Below are 18,110 nucleotides of genomic sequence, written 5' to 3' on the forward strand. Positions count from 1 at the left end.
GCAATACATTTTGTTGTTAATTGTACTTAAAAATAGAAGGAGAAAACCAGAAGTGTTTCGGGCTTCTAGGACCAGAGTTGTCTGCCTCTGTGCTAGTGGGTTTTACATTGTTTCTCATAGGGCCATAGTTACTTAGCTTTGCAGAAACGTTTACAGAACTGTTTACAAAAGGAATGATAAGAGGATTTACCTGAAACAGAGCCAAGATGTAATCTGAGGGGCTAATTTAACATTAGCACATGGATCACTAGCAGGATGACAACTTAAGGCTAGAAAAAGACTTAAAACTCATTTTGCTTATTAACCATGACTTTGGTGAATGCTTCACTGATAGTACAGTTGGAAGTTTCTGCACGGTTTTGTAGCTCTGTCTTGTAGTTCCATTTGGTTATGCACCAACTGTAAAACCAGTTGTTCTTAACTAGTTTGGCCTTGCTGTTACCCTCAGATGAATTTGTCCCAAACTGTGAAATATAATGTGTTTGACATGTATGCTGTAGACCAGGGCCGCCCAACCCTGTTCCTGGATATTTACCCGCCTGTAGGTTTTCTCTTCAACCCCATTTGTGACTAACCCAGTTAAGCTTTTCATTAGCTAATTAATAGAATCAGGTGTGCTAAATAAGAGTTGGAGAGAAAACCTACAGGACAGTAGATCTCCTGGAACAGGGTTGGGCAGCCCTGCTGTAGACCGACAATCCAATCCTGTCCCTGGTACTGCAGGACCCAGGTTGGCCACAGCTGGTCTTAAAGCCAGACTGGTGAGTGGAAGGCCAGGAGTGGAATAGTGAAGCAGAGGGAGGGTAACACTGCTCTAAAATGTCGACAGGGGGATTCTTTTTTTCATTTGGCCTTGAAAGGGTTATCCAGGACCAGGGTTCAATCAATCAAATGTATATATAAAGCCTTTTTCACATCAGCAGTTGTCACAAAGTGCTTTTACAGAAACACCCGGCCTTAAACCCCAAGGAGCAAACAACAGTAGTGTTGAATTTCACCAAGTTGCTTTAGTTGTTTTTGTCAGTGGGACTGCCTCACCTGTCCCCCTCACTGGACTTGCACTAATATTCTTTGTTACATTCAAACTAAGAACTAAGTAATATATGGACTATAGCAACAATTATACCAGAAAGTATTTTTATGAATTTAATCCCATGTTGAAAAAGGTTGTCCCGTTAGTGATGTAATGAGAGTGTAATATTTAAAGGATTTTAAATGTATTAATGTTTTCATTTAGGGTTTATTAGCACACGGAACAAAAATATAAATGCAACCTTTTTCCGAAATGTCCTGACTTACAGTGCATGTAAATCTGTCAAATTAACTTTATTATGCCTTTATCTGGAAACACGAAACACATATTATTTCAAACATGGGACAGTTTGTGTTTTATTTATATTTTTGTTGAGTGTGTATGTATATGTGTATATATATATATATATATATATATATATATATATATATATATATATATATATATATATATATATATATATATATATATATATATATATACATTTATATTGAACAATGTTATATTGTAGTTCCCTTGTTCCTAAATAAATGCTTAGCTTTTGTAAATCATTTCTTTTCAATTTGATTTTTGTTGGATCATGATCAACAATCCCCTTCAGATCACAGTATGTTAATCTCAATTCTTATGCAAATCTAAAAATCAATGATAGGAAAAACATGTTTACTGTGTCTGCTGTGAGTAGGAGTGACAAACTAAACCTAACCACCACACCTGTCGCGATAGCGGGTGAAACAGCCTCACATTGTGACACCCACTTAGCCAGTTTCAAAATGGCCTTGCTTTGAATCCCAGGTGCTGTGCCTTTAAACAGCACAGTGTTGTTATAAACCAGTAACCTTAACCCTTAGCCTCAAAGCACACCCTTTTCCTGATAACACAGACAGACATTCACACTCAAAATACAGTACAACGATATTCGGTGTTCACACATTTGTACACACACACGTACAGCGCACACGTTCATTTCCAGTGAAGTCCCAGATTCACTGAATTGGCAGCGGGCTTAAAAGGTAAGCTATAGGTACATTTTATTTAAAGTTTTTTGTTATTGCTTTGTGTTACTATAGATCAGTATAGAACACAAATCTACTCCAGCCTGGAACATGAATTGATTCATGGGTTAATACATTTTTTTTTTTTTACTTGGTTAAGAACTGTGGTTAGTTAGCTAGTTGGGATTTTTCTAATGGAAGTGTTCTTTGACTCCTTCTGCTTGACTCCTGCACTTTTGGTTGTTACCTACATGTGGGCTTATTGAAATTACGTTCAGTCAATTCCCTGGGTTTCTTGGTCAAGGTAGAGAAAGACATGAACAACCCTAACACAAACTTAACACAGTTCTATACTACAGAACACTGAATTAATTACTAGGATTAAAATTTTAGTTTTGGCCATGTGTGGCAAGGATATTATCTTGAGTGTCTTCAGTGTTCATTTCCTATATTTGTTGTTGGGCGTTTGGTTCACTTGTATCAGCTGGACTATAAATGGATGAATCAGAGGTGTCATGTGTTTCTATTAAGTTATGGTAAACCCATGTGAGCACTTAAAGCTGAACACCACTGGGCACTTAAAGCTGTCTTTTTATCTAGGCTACTTTTACATAACATACCAATCGAAACACAACACGGTATTCAACATTTCTTCTTACTTTTTTTGCTATAAGACTGTCTTAGAATGACTCTAAGTTTTATATTTACACGAATCTTGTGTAATGTCTGACCGGTTGTTGTGTTGTGGTTAAATAAAGAATCTGTTGGTTTTCATCTAGAAGGCACATGACATCAACTTCTTCAGCCCATAAACAAACACTGCCTTTTTGTTACTTGATATTAACCAAAAGCACTGAATTTGATCAAGTTCAGATGTAACAGCAATCTGCCTCACAAAAAGTTTGGTTGGTGCCGATGGTTGGATGTGCGTCCACTGTCAATAATAGTGAACAATACAGAACACTTTAAAATGTATCAGGTGTCTGTGATGGGGTTAAAATTGAGATAAGTTCCCATCTCACACAATTAGTTGTCCAAATAGGTAAACATGCTTCAAATTTTTGTTGTCTCATTGTTTATTGTCTCAAGCTTATGACTCATCAAATGTATGACTCCTCAAATTTATTTTCTTGCTATGTTGGCCTTTCTAAATTTCCTCAATTGATACCTATTATCACCTTGTTAGTAAGCAAATTTAGGCTCTGGATATCTAAGATGACTGGCAGACAGTGGTAGGGTCGTGACAGTGGTAGGGCCGTGACAGTGGTAGGGTCGTGACAGTGGTAGGGTCGTGACAGTGGTAGGGCCGTGACAGTGGTAGGGTCGTGACAGTGGTAGGGCCGTGACAGTGGTAGGGTCGTGACAGTGGTAGGGTCGTGACAGTGGTAGGGTCGTGACAGTGGTAGGGTCGTGACAGTGGTAGGGCCGTGACAGTGGTAGGGCCGTGACAGTGGTAGGGTCGTGACAGTGCTAGGGTCGTGACAGTGGTAGGGTCGTGACAGAGGTAGGGTCGTGACAGTGGTAAGGTCGTGACAGTGGTAGGGCCGTGACAGAGGTAGGGCCGTGACAGTGGTAGGGTCGTGACAGTGGTAGGGTCGTGACAGTGGTAGGGCCGTGACAGTGGTAGGGCCGTGACAGTGGTAGGGTTGTGACAATGGTAGGCCCGTGACAGTGGTAGGGTCCTGACAGTGGTAGGGTCGTGACAGTGGTAGGGTCGTGACAGTGGTAGGGCCGTGACAGTGGTAGGGTCGTGACAGTGGTAGGGTCGTGACAGTGGTAGGGTCGTGACAGTGGTAGGGCCGTGACAGAGGTAGGGTCGTGACAGTGGTAAGGTCGTGACAGTGGTAGGGCCGTGACAGAGGTAGGGTCGTGACAGTGGTAGGGTCGTGACAGTGGTAGGGCCGTGACAGTGGTAGGGTCGTGACAGTGGTAGGGCCGTGACAGTGGTAGGGTCGTGACAGTGGTAGGGTCGTGACAGAGGTAGGGTCGTGACAGTGGTAAGGTCGTGACAGTGGTAGGGTCGTGACAGTGGTAGGGCCGTGACAGTGGTAGGGTCGTGACAGTGGTAGAGCCGTGACAGTGGTAGGGCCGTGACAGTGGTAGGGTCGTGACAGTGGTAGGGCCGTGACAGTGGTAGGGTCGTGACAGTGGTAGAGCCGTGACAGAGGTAGGGTCGTGACAGTGGTAGGGTCGTGACAGTGGTAGGGTCGTGACAGTGGTAGGGCCGTGACAGTGGTAGGGCCGTGACAGTGGTAGGGTCGTGACAGAGGTAGGGTCGTGACAGTGGTAGGGCCGTGACAGTGGTAGGGTCGTGACAGTGGTAGGGTCGTGACAGAGGTAGGGTCGTGACAGTGGTAGGGTCGTGACAGTGGTAGGGCCGTGACAGAGGTAGGGCCGTGACAGTGGTAGGGTCGTGACAGTGGTAGGGTCGTGACAGTGGTAGGGCCGTGACAGTGGTAGGGCCGTGACAGTGGTAGGGTTGTGACAATGGTAGGCCCGTGACAGTGGTAGGGTCCTGACAGTGGTAGGGCCGTGACAGTGGTAGGGTCGTGACAGTGGTAGGGTCGTGACAGTGGTAGGGTCGTGACAGTGGTAGGGTCGTGACAGTGGTAGGGTCGTGACAGTGGTAGGGTCGTGACAGTGGTAGGGTCGTGACAGTGGTAGGGTCGTGACAGTGGTAGGGTCGTGACAGTGGTAGGGTCGTGACAGTGGTAGGGTCGTGACAGTGGTAGGGTCGTGACAGTGGTAGGGCCGTGACAGAGGTAGGGCCGTGACAGTGGTAGGGTCGTGACAGTGGTAGGGTCGTGACAGTGGTAGGGCCGTGACAGTGGTAGGGCCGTGACAGTGGTAGGGTTGTGACAATGGTAGGCCCGTGACAGTGGTAGGGTCCTGACAGTGGTAGGGCCGTGACAGTGGTAGGGTCGTGACAGTGGTAGGGTCGTGACAGTGGTAGGGTCGTGACAGTGGTAGGGTCGTGACAGTGGTAGGGTCGTGACAGTGGTAGGGTCGTGACAGTGGTAGGGTCGTGACAGTGGTAGGGTCGTGACAGTGGTAGGGTCGTGACAGTGGTAGGGTCGTGACAGTGGTAGGGTCGTGACAGTGGTAGGGTCGTGACAGTGGTAGGGTATTTGTGATCCGGGGCTATTGATAAAAGAACCGGGGCTTTAGCCCCGGATGCCCAGGCCTAACGACGCTGCTGGTCATGACAAAGGTAGGGTCGTGACAGTGGGACCAACAAACCCTAATGGGCATTGTGAACAAATTGGTTGAATCACCAAGTATCCAGTTATCTACAGTGATCAAGGTATCACATTATACACATTTTGTTGTTAGTGAATTTTTAAATGATTAAAAAAATATTTCTTGCCTTGAATCTGCACACAATGTAGATCCCATAATGACAAAACACATTTTGGACAATGTATTCAAAAATCTTTATCCCAGAAGCATTCGGTGTCTGATGATCCTTGAAAAAAAAAACTATGGAAAATAAAGTTGATTTGATGTGATTTGCAAAGACACATACAGTACCTGCCTGTGTAAGTTCCAACGCTTCACAATACATCCGTGAAGTCCAAAGAAGTCTCAGTACACGTCTGAGATAGAATCGTGTTGAGGCATAGATTTTGGGGACATTATAAAAAATAGTTAAAGCATTGGAAATTCCCAGAAGCACAGTGGACTCCATCTTTTATTTATTTTCAATAAATTGGTAGGCATTGCAAAAAAAAAATTTTGCGGTTTGTCGTTATGGGTTATTGTGTGTAGATTGATGGCAAAAAATACTTACATACATTTTAAAGTAAGTCTGTGACACAGCAAAACATGGAGAAAGTGAAGCGGTTGGAATACTTTCCAAATGCACTTTGTTGGTCAGTATACAGCAACCAGGTTTTCAACACATCACAAAGCCATTATCAGCTCCATCTGAACTAGGTCAATGCTTCACAGTGACCTGAATGTTCCTCCTTAATGACTGGCTGGAAGCGGGAAGAGGTAATGTAATCACAGAAGGGCATTTTGTAATTACCCAGTGTTCTGAGTGGTTTCACAACAAATGTTCAGTTCACTGTCCATTGAAATTAGAGGGCCATACGTGAGATTACAGACGTGTTCAATACAAAGTTTTATGAGGAAGTGAAAGGGATGATAACCCAAGGTCTTATCTTTCAATTACAGGTTTCTTCTGTGGTGCTGCTGTTGCGTAACTTCTCAAGATGTCCTTTGAAGTCTCGTTCCCCATTTTAGAGTAAGTGTCCTAGGACAGTGTCTTGCATTAACTACTTACAATACAAAATGGATAGTTGCTCAAACAGGGCGCTTAGCCGTGCTGTATTGCCTATATATCACAATTAGCAGTACCTTACGAGATGGCTTATTGCTCTTACAAACTGTTTACCAACAGAATGAGAGCTAAAAAAACTGATGTTATATCATACCCATGGAATACGGTCACATATACCATGGCTATCATCCAATCAGCATTCAGTATCCAATCACCTGGTTAATAAGAGACAGTATGACGTTACATCACTTTTAACTTGTCTATTCACATCGGTAATTGACTTGTAATTGCAGAAAGGCATCTTGAGGGTTTGTGGAATTTTGCCAATGTACCACAACTAAGTGCTGTATCCATTTGTGTCTAAGAAAAGCCCTTAGCTGTGGAATATTTGCCACCACATAACACATGCCTTATTGCTTAATTAGATACCCATCATTCAAGCCCATCAGGTTTGCCTCAGGGAAGGCAGACCAAAATAAATACTAAGACTAATTAAGGGAAATCTAGTGAATAATCAAAGAGGAGTAAACCAGGCAGGGAAATCCAACCATGCCAGGGCAGTGTCAATAAGTAGCAGAAACCACAGAATTGGTTGCTAAGTATCATTACGTCTGAAGCGCTGTGCATGCAGCTTTTCGATTTTAGCAGAACCAGACCGGGTGAAAGACTCCTGGACTAACAACATGGTGACCAGCGCAGGTGAAACAGGAGATGACCTCAAACCTCATTAGGTCACCTGAAAACCCAAAACACAGTCTCAAAGTTTTGCAGAACGGTTGCCCGTAGCGCAGACACGCGCATACACACAACAACAATGTCAACAATAGGCATCTGCATGTATCTCGCCAAGCAGGGCGAATTCACTGACCAATCAAAATGTACTTCCTCAGAATCTTCATGCCGATCATCACGTTTGGAATTATCATCCTCTGCTGCACGGCCTTCTGCAAGGCCTTTCACCGCGTCCGCGAGGAGCGAATGGAGCGGGAGGAGAGACTCGACAGGCCCTCGGTTTTCGTTATCCCCTTCCCAGCGGTGTCCTGTGACAACGAAGACCTCCACAGGCCTCCGCGTTACAGCACCACAGAGTCCTACAGCCCGCCTCCTGCCTACAACGAGGTAAGAGGTCCTTTGGAGCGAGAGGTCCAATGAGGTCGATTACCTTACGAAGAGGTTTCATTTGGGTAAAACGCTAACGTGTTGCACTGTATTCTGGAATCTGAGTGTTTGGCGTTCATTAAACCAGCTTGGGTTGCGTTCTTCTAGGTGGAGATGAAGCCAGACTTCATCGAAGCAGATCTTCCTCCAGCCTACTCAGAGATCTCACACGCCCCAGATGTCTAATTGCGTTCTCCATCCACTGCGCCTTGGTTTGGTTCCTCCTCAGCCCCACTGTCACCCGGGGGACCATACTAGCTGGGAAAACTGAAGGCCAAACACACTCGAAGAGAACCTAGGCTATGCGTGGATCCATGACCCTGAAGCTGTACTAACTGTTCTGCAGAGACTTAGCACTGGGGTTTGTGAAAGGTGTGTTTGGGAGGCGCCCTGTGGGAAAAGGATGAATCGGCTTATGTGGCAAGCGTGGGATTATGGACGTCTATGAATGTGTGTCCTGTGAAGCAAGATTTGTCCCTCCACCTGCTCTGTGTACATGTGTAAATATTCAAAAATCTTGAATAAATTGTATTTTTGTAAGCCTTACTCAAAACTGTTAATATGATGAAGTATTATTGTTGTGGGCCTTGATCTGTGATAATATGGTAGTTTATTTAAATGTTTTTTGACATCTGGAATGAAGTCTGTTTTCCATTTTGAAGATCCAATCTGTTCTCTTCTGTGTCAGTCATGTCTGATGCTTCCACACATCTTCTATGCTCTTTAACCCCATCGGTTTCATAACAGCTCTACCCAGTAAGATGATTTATGAAAGCCTATTAGTAAGATATTGAACAGACAACTGATTATCTTCGCCATGTGACTGACCGACATAGTGTCATTGACACGCCTCTTAAACATTTTCTTTCAGGCTTTATTACCGCTGCCCAATCATAGATTCATACTTCAATAATATTAGGACTTTGGCTAATGGTAGGTCATTAAGCAATGATAAAACCCTTTCACTGACTGTCACTGAAAACCTTGATGAAATCATATTAGTTCATAGCTGCCTTTAAAATGCATGTTTTAATCATCAACGCCTGCCTAAAAATGTGTGCAGACATGATAAAGCCATGTATGAACAGTGTTTATGACTAGACTACAGGTTGAGCAGTTGAGATACCTCCTTGCTACCAATCCAACACAGCTTTGGTTCATAAAATGTATGTATGAACAATACTACCATTTACCAAATGTTTAAAACCAGAGTCTGTTGTGTTCCATGGACAGTGTTATGCTGATGAGCTAAAGCCTTGGCCTTAACATGGGGAACCAAAACCTCAGTCTACTGGAGGGGTTTAGTGACTGTGATTCACCAAAATAACTGGAATATGTAAACAGTTTTATGTAGCATCATAGCCGATTGTGAATGTTTTAGGTGGTTTTAATAGCATGGGAGATCAAAGTCCTGTTCCAGTCACACTGTTTGTATTGAGCCATGAAGTGCAGCCACGTTATTTTTTTGCTGTCTTTATTTGAATCAAAGGTTGCTCAGTCAAATCCCTGAGCCAGCAAAGGAAAAAATCTGTGGTTCTGTGTTTGAGAAAAACATTTAACCCTTTTTTGCTCCACTAAGAGCATCTGATCAATTACTAAAATATAAAAGCTGAAAATTGGTTCCTGGGGGACTGTACTTGGAGAACAAGTTAAGGTATTGTAACAAGTGTTGCAGCAGTAGACTGAACACAAAAACATAATCTACAGAGTAAAATACTATTACTATAAAGAGTCTAGTCAAATCTTCATTATCTACAGAATAAAATATTGTTACTTTAACTATAAAATGTCTAGTCAAATCATCCAACAGTGGACTGGACCAATGTGAATTATTCACTTTGCAAAATTTAGTTTTGATGAGTTGTCTTAACGGTAACCTTTCAATGAAAACAAAGTTTAGAACGCCCATGTTTCTGCCTGGTGTGATCTGGCTAAAGATCGGAAATCATTAACAACCTAGAAAAATACAGCTATGACTGTTTTTTAACTACCTCGAAGAGGGATAAGGTGAGGGCACAAGGTGACCATAACAAGCGTACCGTAAGTTGCAGTATTTTTTATTCTATATGTCAAAATGGCCCAGTCACATGACACAGGCGCTGTTATGTAAAACGCACACGGTGACACAATATGACACTCAGAAGCTCACAGGATCTATATAATGAATGTCCGAGGTCAGCGCCGTGTCCAAAGAAGTCCTTCAGGCCTTCATACGAGCTTTTTCACTGGCCTGTTTTTTCAGCTGTTTCTTCAGAGCCAGCAAGTCCATGTAGAGAATGCGGTTCAGAACCGTCGAGGCACACAGGATTCCTCCGTGTAGAGCGCCGGCCATCCCGTTACAGAACACGTCCTGGCCTGGGTTTCAGAACAAGACATTAAAATCTGTAGAACGTTCTAGCGTACTGTAGACCAGACACGGCATTATCAATGGTGGTGCCCTGAAATGACTTCCTGTTCTGGCCCATTCAACCCTCAGCCGATGCCTCGTCTGACCAATGCCACCGCAGTGATCTAATTACTTTCTCACCTGTGATGTAGAGTCCCTTGATGGGTGTCGGCGGTCTGGTTCTGGCAACCACCTCTGGGCTGAACCGGTCCAGGTTGTGTTCAGCGCCATACCACTCCCCTCGCGGGGCGCCCAGGTAGTGCATGTTGGTCAGGGGAGTGGCCGCCTCCATGAACACCACCTTCAGAGATGGACGACATTCTGGTGAGAAAGAAACTGTCTAGAATATGACTCTTCCAGAAGGAGACATTATGTAATGCCCTCACGCGCTGGGGTTTTACTGTTTTACACAGGGAGTTGGCCAGCATTAATGAGACATTACAGTTAGATGACAGTAGTGGCACAGATTTTATCAGAGCAACGCATTACTAACGGATTGCGATTCGAATTGCTCAAGAAACTCTACTCTAGGCGTTGGTATGAGTTTGTAGTTCATTCATTTTGGCCAGTGTTTTTTTAATGATGCTCTCTGTGGGTACCTTATCCCTCAGCTGAGGGAAGACAACTAGAGCCCAGTCCAGGAGCTCTCTGGCCATGCTCATCTTCAGGTCCTCGTAATCGGACCCTCTCTTACTAAGCTTGGTGTCCTTCCAGTCTTCAAACCAATCGAACTTGGCCAAGCTCAGCAGAGTCATGCAGGACCTCCCTGTCGTGAGGTAAAGAAAGATGGTTTGAACACAGTCATGCTATCTGTTTCAGAATGGATGAGGTGTTTAGCTAACTATCATTCTCTTGTACAAAGATAGACCTCAGTCAGCCACGCTGAAGCCATGTTCATCTAAAACATTTAGATTGACTTGAAATGCTTGACTATCAGTATCCTTTTGTATTGTTATGGGTATGGTGGGAATTCTGTGAGGTGAAGTACATTGTATGGATTGACTGAGGTGTGTTGTTGAAGCAGTGACCTGGATGACGGGTGGCGGCGGTGGGGTCTTTGGCTGAGGGGAAATGAATAAACATCATGGGTATGTTCCCCACAACCTCCTCGCGCTTTAGAGAGCTGTAACTCTCCATCCTGCAATCAACACATTAAACAAGTAAATACAAAACCATTGTCAAAATAGAGGCATGTTATACTTTCAGGGTTATGCCAAATAAGTAAGGGACCTCAAATCTAGTTAATTCCATCTTATTTGGTGCCCTCTCCAGTTGTCAAGTTGAACTACACCTATAAATATGCTGCATTTCATTTAGTTAGATATCATCTCAGTGTTTGCTCTGATTGAAATTCTACTCTCGTTTTTTAGCCCTTTCACACTGAAAGGTACAGAAACACAGCCACATTAGGGCTCTGTTGAGAAATTAGGATTCAACTTTCTTGTTCAGGGACAGAACAAAGGTTTTTTCTTGAATGCACAGGCGTTAGATCTAGCAATCTTTTGTTTACTGGTCAAAGAGTGGCTTCTTACAGTGTGTCCAGGTCGTTGTGTTTGTACATCCAATAGTTCATAGAGCTGATGCCCAGCTCCTCCTTGGTGCCGTTCAGGCCGACAAAGACCAGGAAGTTGCCCATGCCATGTTTAACCTTCCCCAGCAGGGCCTGGATGTCTGCGAACATAGAACATACAATATTAACAGTCATCATTAGTGAAAGACTTTCTGCTCTTTACGTGTTTCCCCATTTCAGACAGTCTCTTCGTGTTATAGGAACAGTACACCACGTCCATGATTCAGACCTAATCATCGCCATCATTCACCTGGCTTGGCCTGGATCTCTGGAGGCAGGAACTTCTCAAAGGTGTTGAAGATGCCAGCGTTGGAGATGACCACTGGAGCCAACACCTTCACCTCCTCCTGACCTTTCCTGACCGTCACACCTGCAACCAGAGGTCAATCAGAGGTCAGGAGTTAAAGGCCCACAGGCAAATCCTGAAAGACGAACTTTGGAGTGGAGGGTCAATTGTTAGCTTTTTAAATGGGAAACAGTGTTGTTGCTTCAACATCCGCTCCTCCCTGCGACTACACAGACCGTAGGCCGAGCCTTCCTCATCCAGAAGGATCCTCTGCACTGGGGCTCTGACCAGCACAGCGCCACCTGCCTTCCGGATGACTGGGATGATGTGGAAGGCGATCTCACTGGCACCTCCTACGGGGTAGTAAGCTCCTCTCTTATAGTGCTGGAGCAGCAGAGTGTTAATCAGAAAACTGGCCTCCTTAGGTGGAACACCTATCAGCCAGCGAGAGACATCATGGTTCCATTTAAAACAGGTAGAGAGAAACATAATAGTTCCATTTAGAACACACAGAGAGGGAAAAACAGAAGAATGTTTGTACTAAATTCAAAGAAATCACACCAGCCCAATCTTTAAAGTCTAATGCATGATAGAAATTATGTAGAAATGATTATGGACTTACAGTTTTTCTTAATAAACACCTTTTTTGTCCCGTAAATTGATTTTCCCAAACAGACAATTAAATACAAATATTTGTGGCCCTATGCTGAACTTCAAATACCCGACTTTGACCTCAAGCCAAACAGTTGGCCCAGCCCACTTCTAAAACATTGGTTATCCTAGCAACATTTTGTTAGAAGTCTATTAATAAATGGTCTCAATTTACTGCAAAGAAAATGTGTCAATGGCACTCCAGAGTGGAGCACTAAAGTTGAGCCGTGGCATAGACTGACCATAGAAGAGGTATGCAGAAAGGGCATGTAGGTCTTTGTTCTTGGTGAGGGTGGCCATCTTCTCTGTGTGTTTGGTGATGGCCATGCGGAACACTGTAGAGATACGCTCTAATAGGCCAGTGCGAGACAGGAAGTGTACCAGCCACATCGGCATCATCTTCAGGCCAGCCAGGAGGTTGATACGCCGGGCTGCCTTCTGCCGTGGGATACACATGATATGGGTTTTGATCAGACATACATACATATAACATATACATACATACAACATATACATAAAAATACCTGTATAAAACAAATACATACATGCATATCTACATACATACATACAACATAAAAATAAATATATACATACATATACATACATAAAACACATACGTGCAAATACATACATACATACATTCATACAAATACATACACAAAGACAAAATACCTTCATATACTTAAAATACTCTTCCAAAGCCTGCTTATCGTCAGGAAACTGTCTCTTCAGGCTCTCCATCATTTCTATCTTCCCGGCGAGGATGTGATAGTCCCTGCGGTCTTCCCCCTGACCCAAGACCAGTGTGTCAAAGTGCTGCTCCATCTTTTTGAACTGAATCTGCCCCTCGCTGATCTGGTCCAGAGCCACACGGAACATGCTGTTGTCATGTAGCTGGCCCAGGTAGTGAATCCCTATAGGAGGGAGGAAGTGACAGTGTGACACAGGAGAAGAAGGCCTGCCAAGAGTGTTTTAACGATTATTTCTCGTTTGGGGTTGTCTGTAGTCATGTGAGCCACAGTGACTTCTTACCCACGTCAAACTCAAAGCCCTGGTTCTCGAAGGTGTGAGTGCACCCCCCAGCCTGGTCGTGCTGTTCCAGAACCACAACTCTCTTCCCTGCTTTGGCCAGAATTGCCGCTGCTGTCAGCCCACCGATACCGCTGCCGATCACTATAGCATCGAGGTTCTCCGGGACGCGGTCCACTCTGAAACCTCTCAGAATGAGAAAATTATGCATCGAATGAATTCACTAGAGAAGGGTGTTTTTGTGTTTCCTTCTAATTATTGGTTTTACAGTAAAGTGTATCAAGGCAATGTAGGTATTTCTCTCTCCCCATTTTGCATTGTCTTATTTGTGACTAACGCCTTGTCTCTCAGCAATAACTTTACAGCAGGGTCGGGAGAGTTGAAGATCAAGGTGTGTCCTCCAAAACCCGTCTCACCAAGCTTTTCTTATCATGCTGACCGGGACATTTTCAACTGCACTGGACGAGAGCACAGTCCCTCGTCAACGACCATCACTGAGCTCGCAGGCAACCACATGACATAACTACATCCTGATGAGGCAGCCTGGTTGAACATCTAAGCCTTCACTCTAACCTCCACCTTCATCTACGGACCCTACGTCAAGGTTGTCGATCAATCGATCGAATCACGGGACAACCTTACTGCGTTCTGCGTTAAGGGTGTTCTACCGTTGCAGGCACCACTTTATGTATGGCATGACAGTGGGAAATCAATTCAGCTGTCTTGACACAGAAACATGACACAAAGTGACTGCACATGTTTGTTTTTTTAAAACTTTTTTTTATAACTCCCTTGAAGTGAAATATGAAATCAAAGATATGTTGCACTGTTAGTCACGTGAGATTGCAAAGAACTGTTTTCTCAATACATTACTTCCGCAGTGTGGTGAAATACAGGAGTTTTTTCCTTAAAGAGAAACAGGTATGATTAAAACCCACAATGCAGCAGTACATGTGCACCACAGGCATCAGCTGACATTGCTGGACCACCATTGGCCACAGCAGGAGACGCGTTTAAAACTCAGCTCCTCGTTTAAAGCCACAGTAAACTGCAAAAGGACAGTTCATTGTTTAAAAAACATAACGTTGAAGCCTACAGTATATCTGGTCATTTCAGATATGGATATCTTCTGCTCCTCTTGTGCCCACGGTATCATTTAACAACATTGATTATAACACGCAGCTAACCATTGTTTTCTCCCCATCTGACCTAGCAAGCATTATTTCACACCCTTTCATTCAGTACAACTGACAACCACAACTCACCTTTCTTCAGCACCTCCTCTCTCAGTTTCCTGTCTGTTACCAACGGGCCAGGGGGTCGCAGGCACTCCTGGGAAAACACTGTCTTTCTCCTGGAATAATTTAGAATTGAGATGGCCACCCATACCGCCAGCAGAACGGTGAAGACACCTAGCAGCAGTGGCCACATCCTGGACAGGTCGGCAGAAACCAGGTACAAGGCAAAAACAGGTTGATTAGTAGAGGGATGTCTGGAAGTCCTGACCTGAAACAAAGGTATACCCGACCAACTCTAGTAACCACGGTGCCACCAGACACTCGCTCTGTTGTGGGGAAGACTGACGGTTTAAGCTGTGAGAGAGTGCAGAGGGGTGGAAAGTAAAGAGTGGATGACAGAAGTTAGATGTATCAATGGACTAAACAGCCAACTGGGCCGTGCTCTCAGAAACACAAGCAGCATGTCAGTTTAAATTGGGCGATGAAGTGTTGATAATCAGATATTTTATGCTAGATTCAGAGTATAATTTATTTGGGACATCAATTATTTTCAGTGGCAGTCAGATGCAAGACACATGTAATAGATGAAGTAACATTATTTTTGGCTTGGAAGGGATACAGATTATCTATAGTACACAACAATGTTGTATAAGTCTTTTAAATGATGAATCGGTTGTTTTGAATCCTGAATGCTGCCTGGCTAGACGTTGTGATATACAAGACTAACAACCATGGGAAAGACTTCACACAACCTTTCACTTTAATCATATGTTGCTAACAGGTTTATAATAGCCAATAAAAGACGAATAATCCATGGCTATGAGTAGTCACCACACTTTCCAGAGAATTTAGCCGTAATATGCTGTATTTCTACCATATCACCCCTTGTTCCTTATTACTTATGAATAGTATTGTATACATCTATTACTGCACCATTTAATTATTTCTATTAACAAGATATTTTTTTTACTGCGGAGTATAGTATATGGAATGTAACATGATTTAATGTTGTCTTTTCTTGCAATTGACTCAACCACGGATAAACAAAGTCAGTTGTGTTTTTAAGAGACATCACATTTTTTAAAACCCCAATTGACTGTGTTTTTAAGAAATGTGAGGCCTGCCCAGTTTAAATCCCAAGGCCTGCCAAGTTATACTTGGCTCTGGAATTATACTTTGCTTATTCTTAATTGAAGTTTCTGAACTGTTATTTCACAGTATGTTTTAATTCATTAACTTTAATTGATTTTATTAAGTTATTCAATTAACTTACATTTATTTTATTTACTGTTGGTTAAAAAGAAAAGCTACAGTACTGTAACTCAGACTTGGGTGGAATCAGTTTTCCTATATAACAAAAGGGAATGGGTCTGAGAAAGAACACTGTTGAAAAGACAGGAACTGTATGTTTAATGTTTTCTTTTGTTCCATGTTTTATGTGGACCAACGCTACATGTGAGATAGGTAATGGAGATCCTAACTAAACCAACTGAACAGTTTAAGTTCTATAGACTGTAAAGTAAGTTCTATAGACTGTAAAGTAAGTTCTATAGATAGTAAAGTAAGCTCTATAGACTGTAAAGTAAGTTCTATAGATAGTAAAGTAAGCTCTATAGACTGGTAAGTAAGTTCTAAAGTATTCTAAAGTAAGTTCTATCTCATCTCTCATCTCATCTTCATCCTCTTATCCGGTATTGGGTCATGGGGGAAGCAGCTCCAGCAGGGGCCCCAAACCTCCCTTTCCCGAGCCACATTTGCCAGCTCTGACTGGGGGATCCCGAGGCGTTCCCAGGCCAGTGTCGAAATATAATCTCTCCACTTAGTCCTGGGCCTACCCCGAGGTCTCCTCCCAGCTGTACGTGCCTGGAACACCTCCCTAGGGAGACGTCCTGGGGGCATCCTTACCAGATGCCCGAACTCCCCCTATGTCTAAGGGAGAAGCCAGTCACCCTTCTGAGAAAATCCATTTCAGCCGACTGTACTTGCAATCTAGTTCTTTCGGTCATGACCATAGGTGAGGGTAGGAACGAAAATTGACCGGTATATCGAGAGCTTTGCCTTCTGGCTCAGCTCTCTTTTTGTCACAACGGTGCGGTAAAGAGAATGTAATACCGCCCCCGCTGCTCCGATTCTCCGGCCATCTCCCACTCCATTGTCCCCTCACTCGCGAACAAGTCCCCGAGATACTGCTCATCCTCATCCCAACCGCTTCGCACTTGGCTGCGAACCGGTCCAGTGAGTGCTGAAGGTCACAGAGTGATTATGCCATCAGGACCACATCATCCGCAAAAAGCAGCGATGAGATCCCCAGCCCACCGAACTGCAACCCCTCCCCACCCCGACTACGTCTCGATATCCTGTCCATAAAAGTTACAAACAGGATTGGTGACAAAGCGCAGCCCTGGCGGAGGCCAACCCCCACCTGGAACGAGTCCGACTTACTACCGAGAACCCGAACACAGCTCTCATTTTGAACGTACAGGGATTGGATAGCCCTCAGTATCTCCAACAGTATCTCCCTAATATCTGAAACGCATGCTTCCAAAGTAGCTAATTTAGGGGCTTCTCCATGCTTCATTGAAATATACACTCACATAAAGGATTATTAGGAACACCATACTAATACTGTGTTTGACCCCCTTTCGCCTTCAGAACTGCCTTAATTCTACGTGGCATTGATTCAACAAGGTGCTGAAAGCATTCTTTAGAAATGTTGGCCCATATTGATAGGATTGCATCTTTGCATCAGTTGATGGAGATTTGTGGGATGCACATCCAGGGCACGAAGCTCCCGTTCCACCACATCCCAAAGATGCTCTATTGGGTTGAGATCTGGTGACTGTGGGGGCCATTTCAGTACAGTAAACTCATTGTCATGTTCAAGAAACCAATTTGAAATGATTCAAGCTTTGAGACATGGTGCATTATCCTGCTGGAAGTAGCCATCAGAGGATGGGTACATGGTGGTCATAAAGGGATGGACATGGTCATAAACAATGCTCAGGTAGGCCGTGGCATTTAAACGATGCCCAATTGGCACTAAGGGGCCTAAAGTGTGCCAAGAAAATATCCCCCACACCATTACACCACCATCACCAGCCTGCACAGTGGTAACAAGGCATGATGGATCCATGTTCTCATTCTGTTTACGCCAAATTCTGACTCTACCATCTGAATGTCTCAACAGAAATCGAGACTCATCAGACCAGGCAACATTCTTCCAGTCTTCAACTGTCCAATTTTGGTTAGCTCGTGCAAATTGTAGCCTCTTTTTCCTATTTGTAGTGGAGATGAGTGGTACCCGGTTGGGTCTTCTGCTGTTGTAGCCCATCCGCCTCAAGGTTGTGCGTGTTGTGGCTTCACAAATGCTTTGATGCATACCTCGGTTGTAACGAGTGGTTATTTCAGTCAAAGTTGCTCTTCTATCAGCTTGAATCAGTCGACCCATTCTCCTCTAACCTCTAGCATCAACAAGGCAT

General features: G+C 43.8%; 1 protein-coding gene across 1 annotated transcript; it reads right to left on the reverse strand.

Annotated features, from left to right (window-relative positions):
- Positions 1-7,839: 7,839 nt before the first annotated feature.
- LOC105013106 (inactive all-trans-retinol 13,14-reductase) lies at positions 7,840-15,173 on the reverse strand. Its single transcript, XM_010874398.3, has 11 exons — positions 14,659-15,173; positions 13,397-13,579; positions 13,037-13,278; positions 12,607-12,802; positions 11,950-12,147; positions 11,678-11,797; positions 11,390-11,528; positions 10,886-10,995; positions 10,457-10,623; positions 9,999-10,158; positions 7,840-9,826 (listed from the first exon to the last, which is right to left on the reverse strand). The coding sequence occupies exons 1-11, from the start codon at positions 14,822-14,824 to the stop codon at positions 9,672-9,674; spliced, it is 1,836 nt and encodes a 611-aa protein (XP_010872700.2). The 5' UTR covers positions 14,825-15,173; the 3' UTR covers positions 7,840-9,671.
- Positions 15,174-18,110: the final 2,937 nt, after the last annotated feature.

The sequence above is a fragment of the Esox lucius genome, chromosome 11 (assembly GCF_011004845.1).
Source record: "Esox lucius isolate fEsoLuc1 chromosome 11, fEsoLuc1.pri, whole genome shotgun sequence".
NCBI lineage: Eukaryota > Metazoa > Chordata > Actinopteri > Esociformes > Esocidae > Esox > Esox lucius.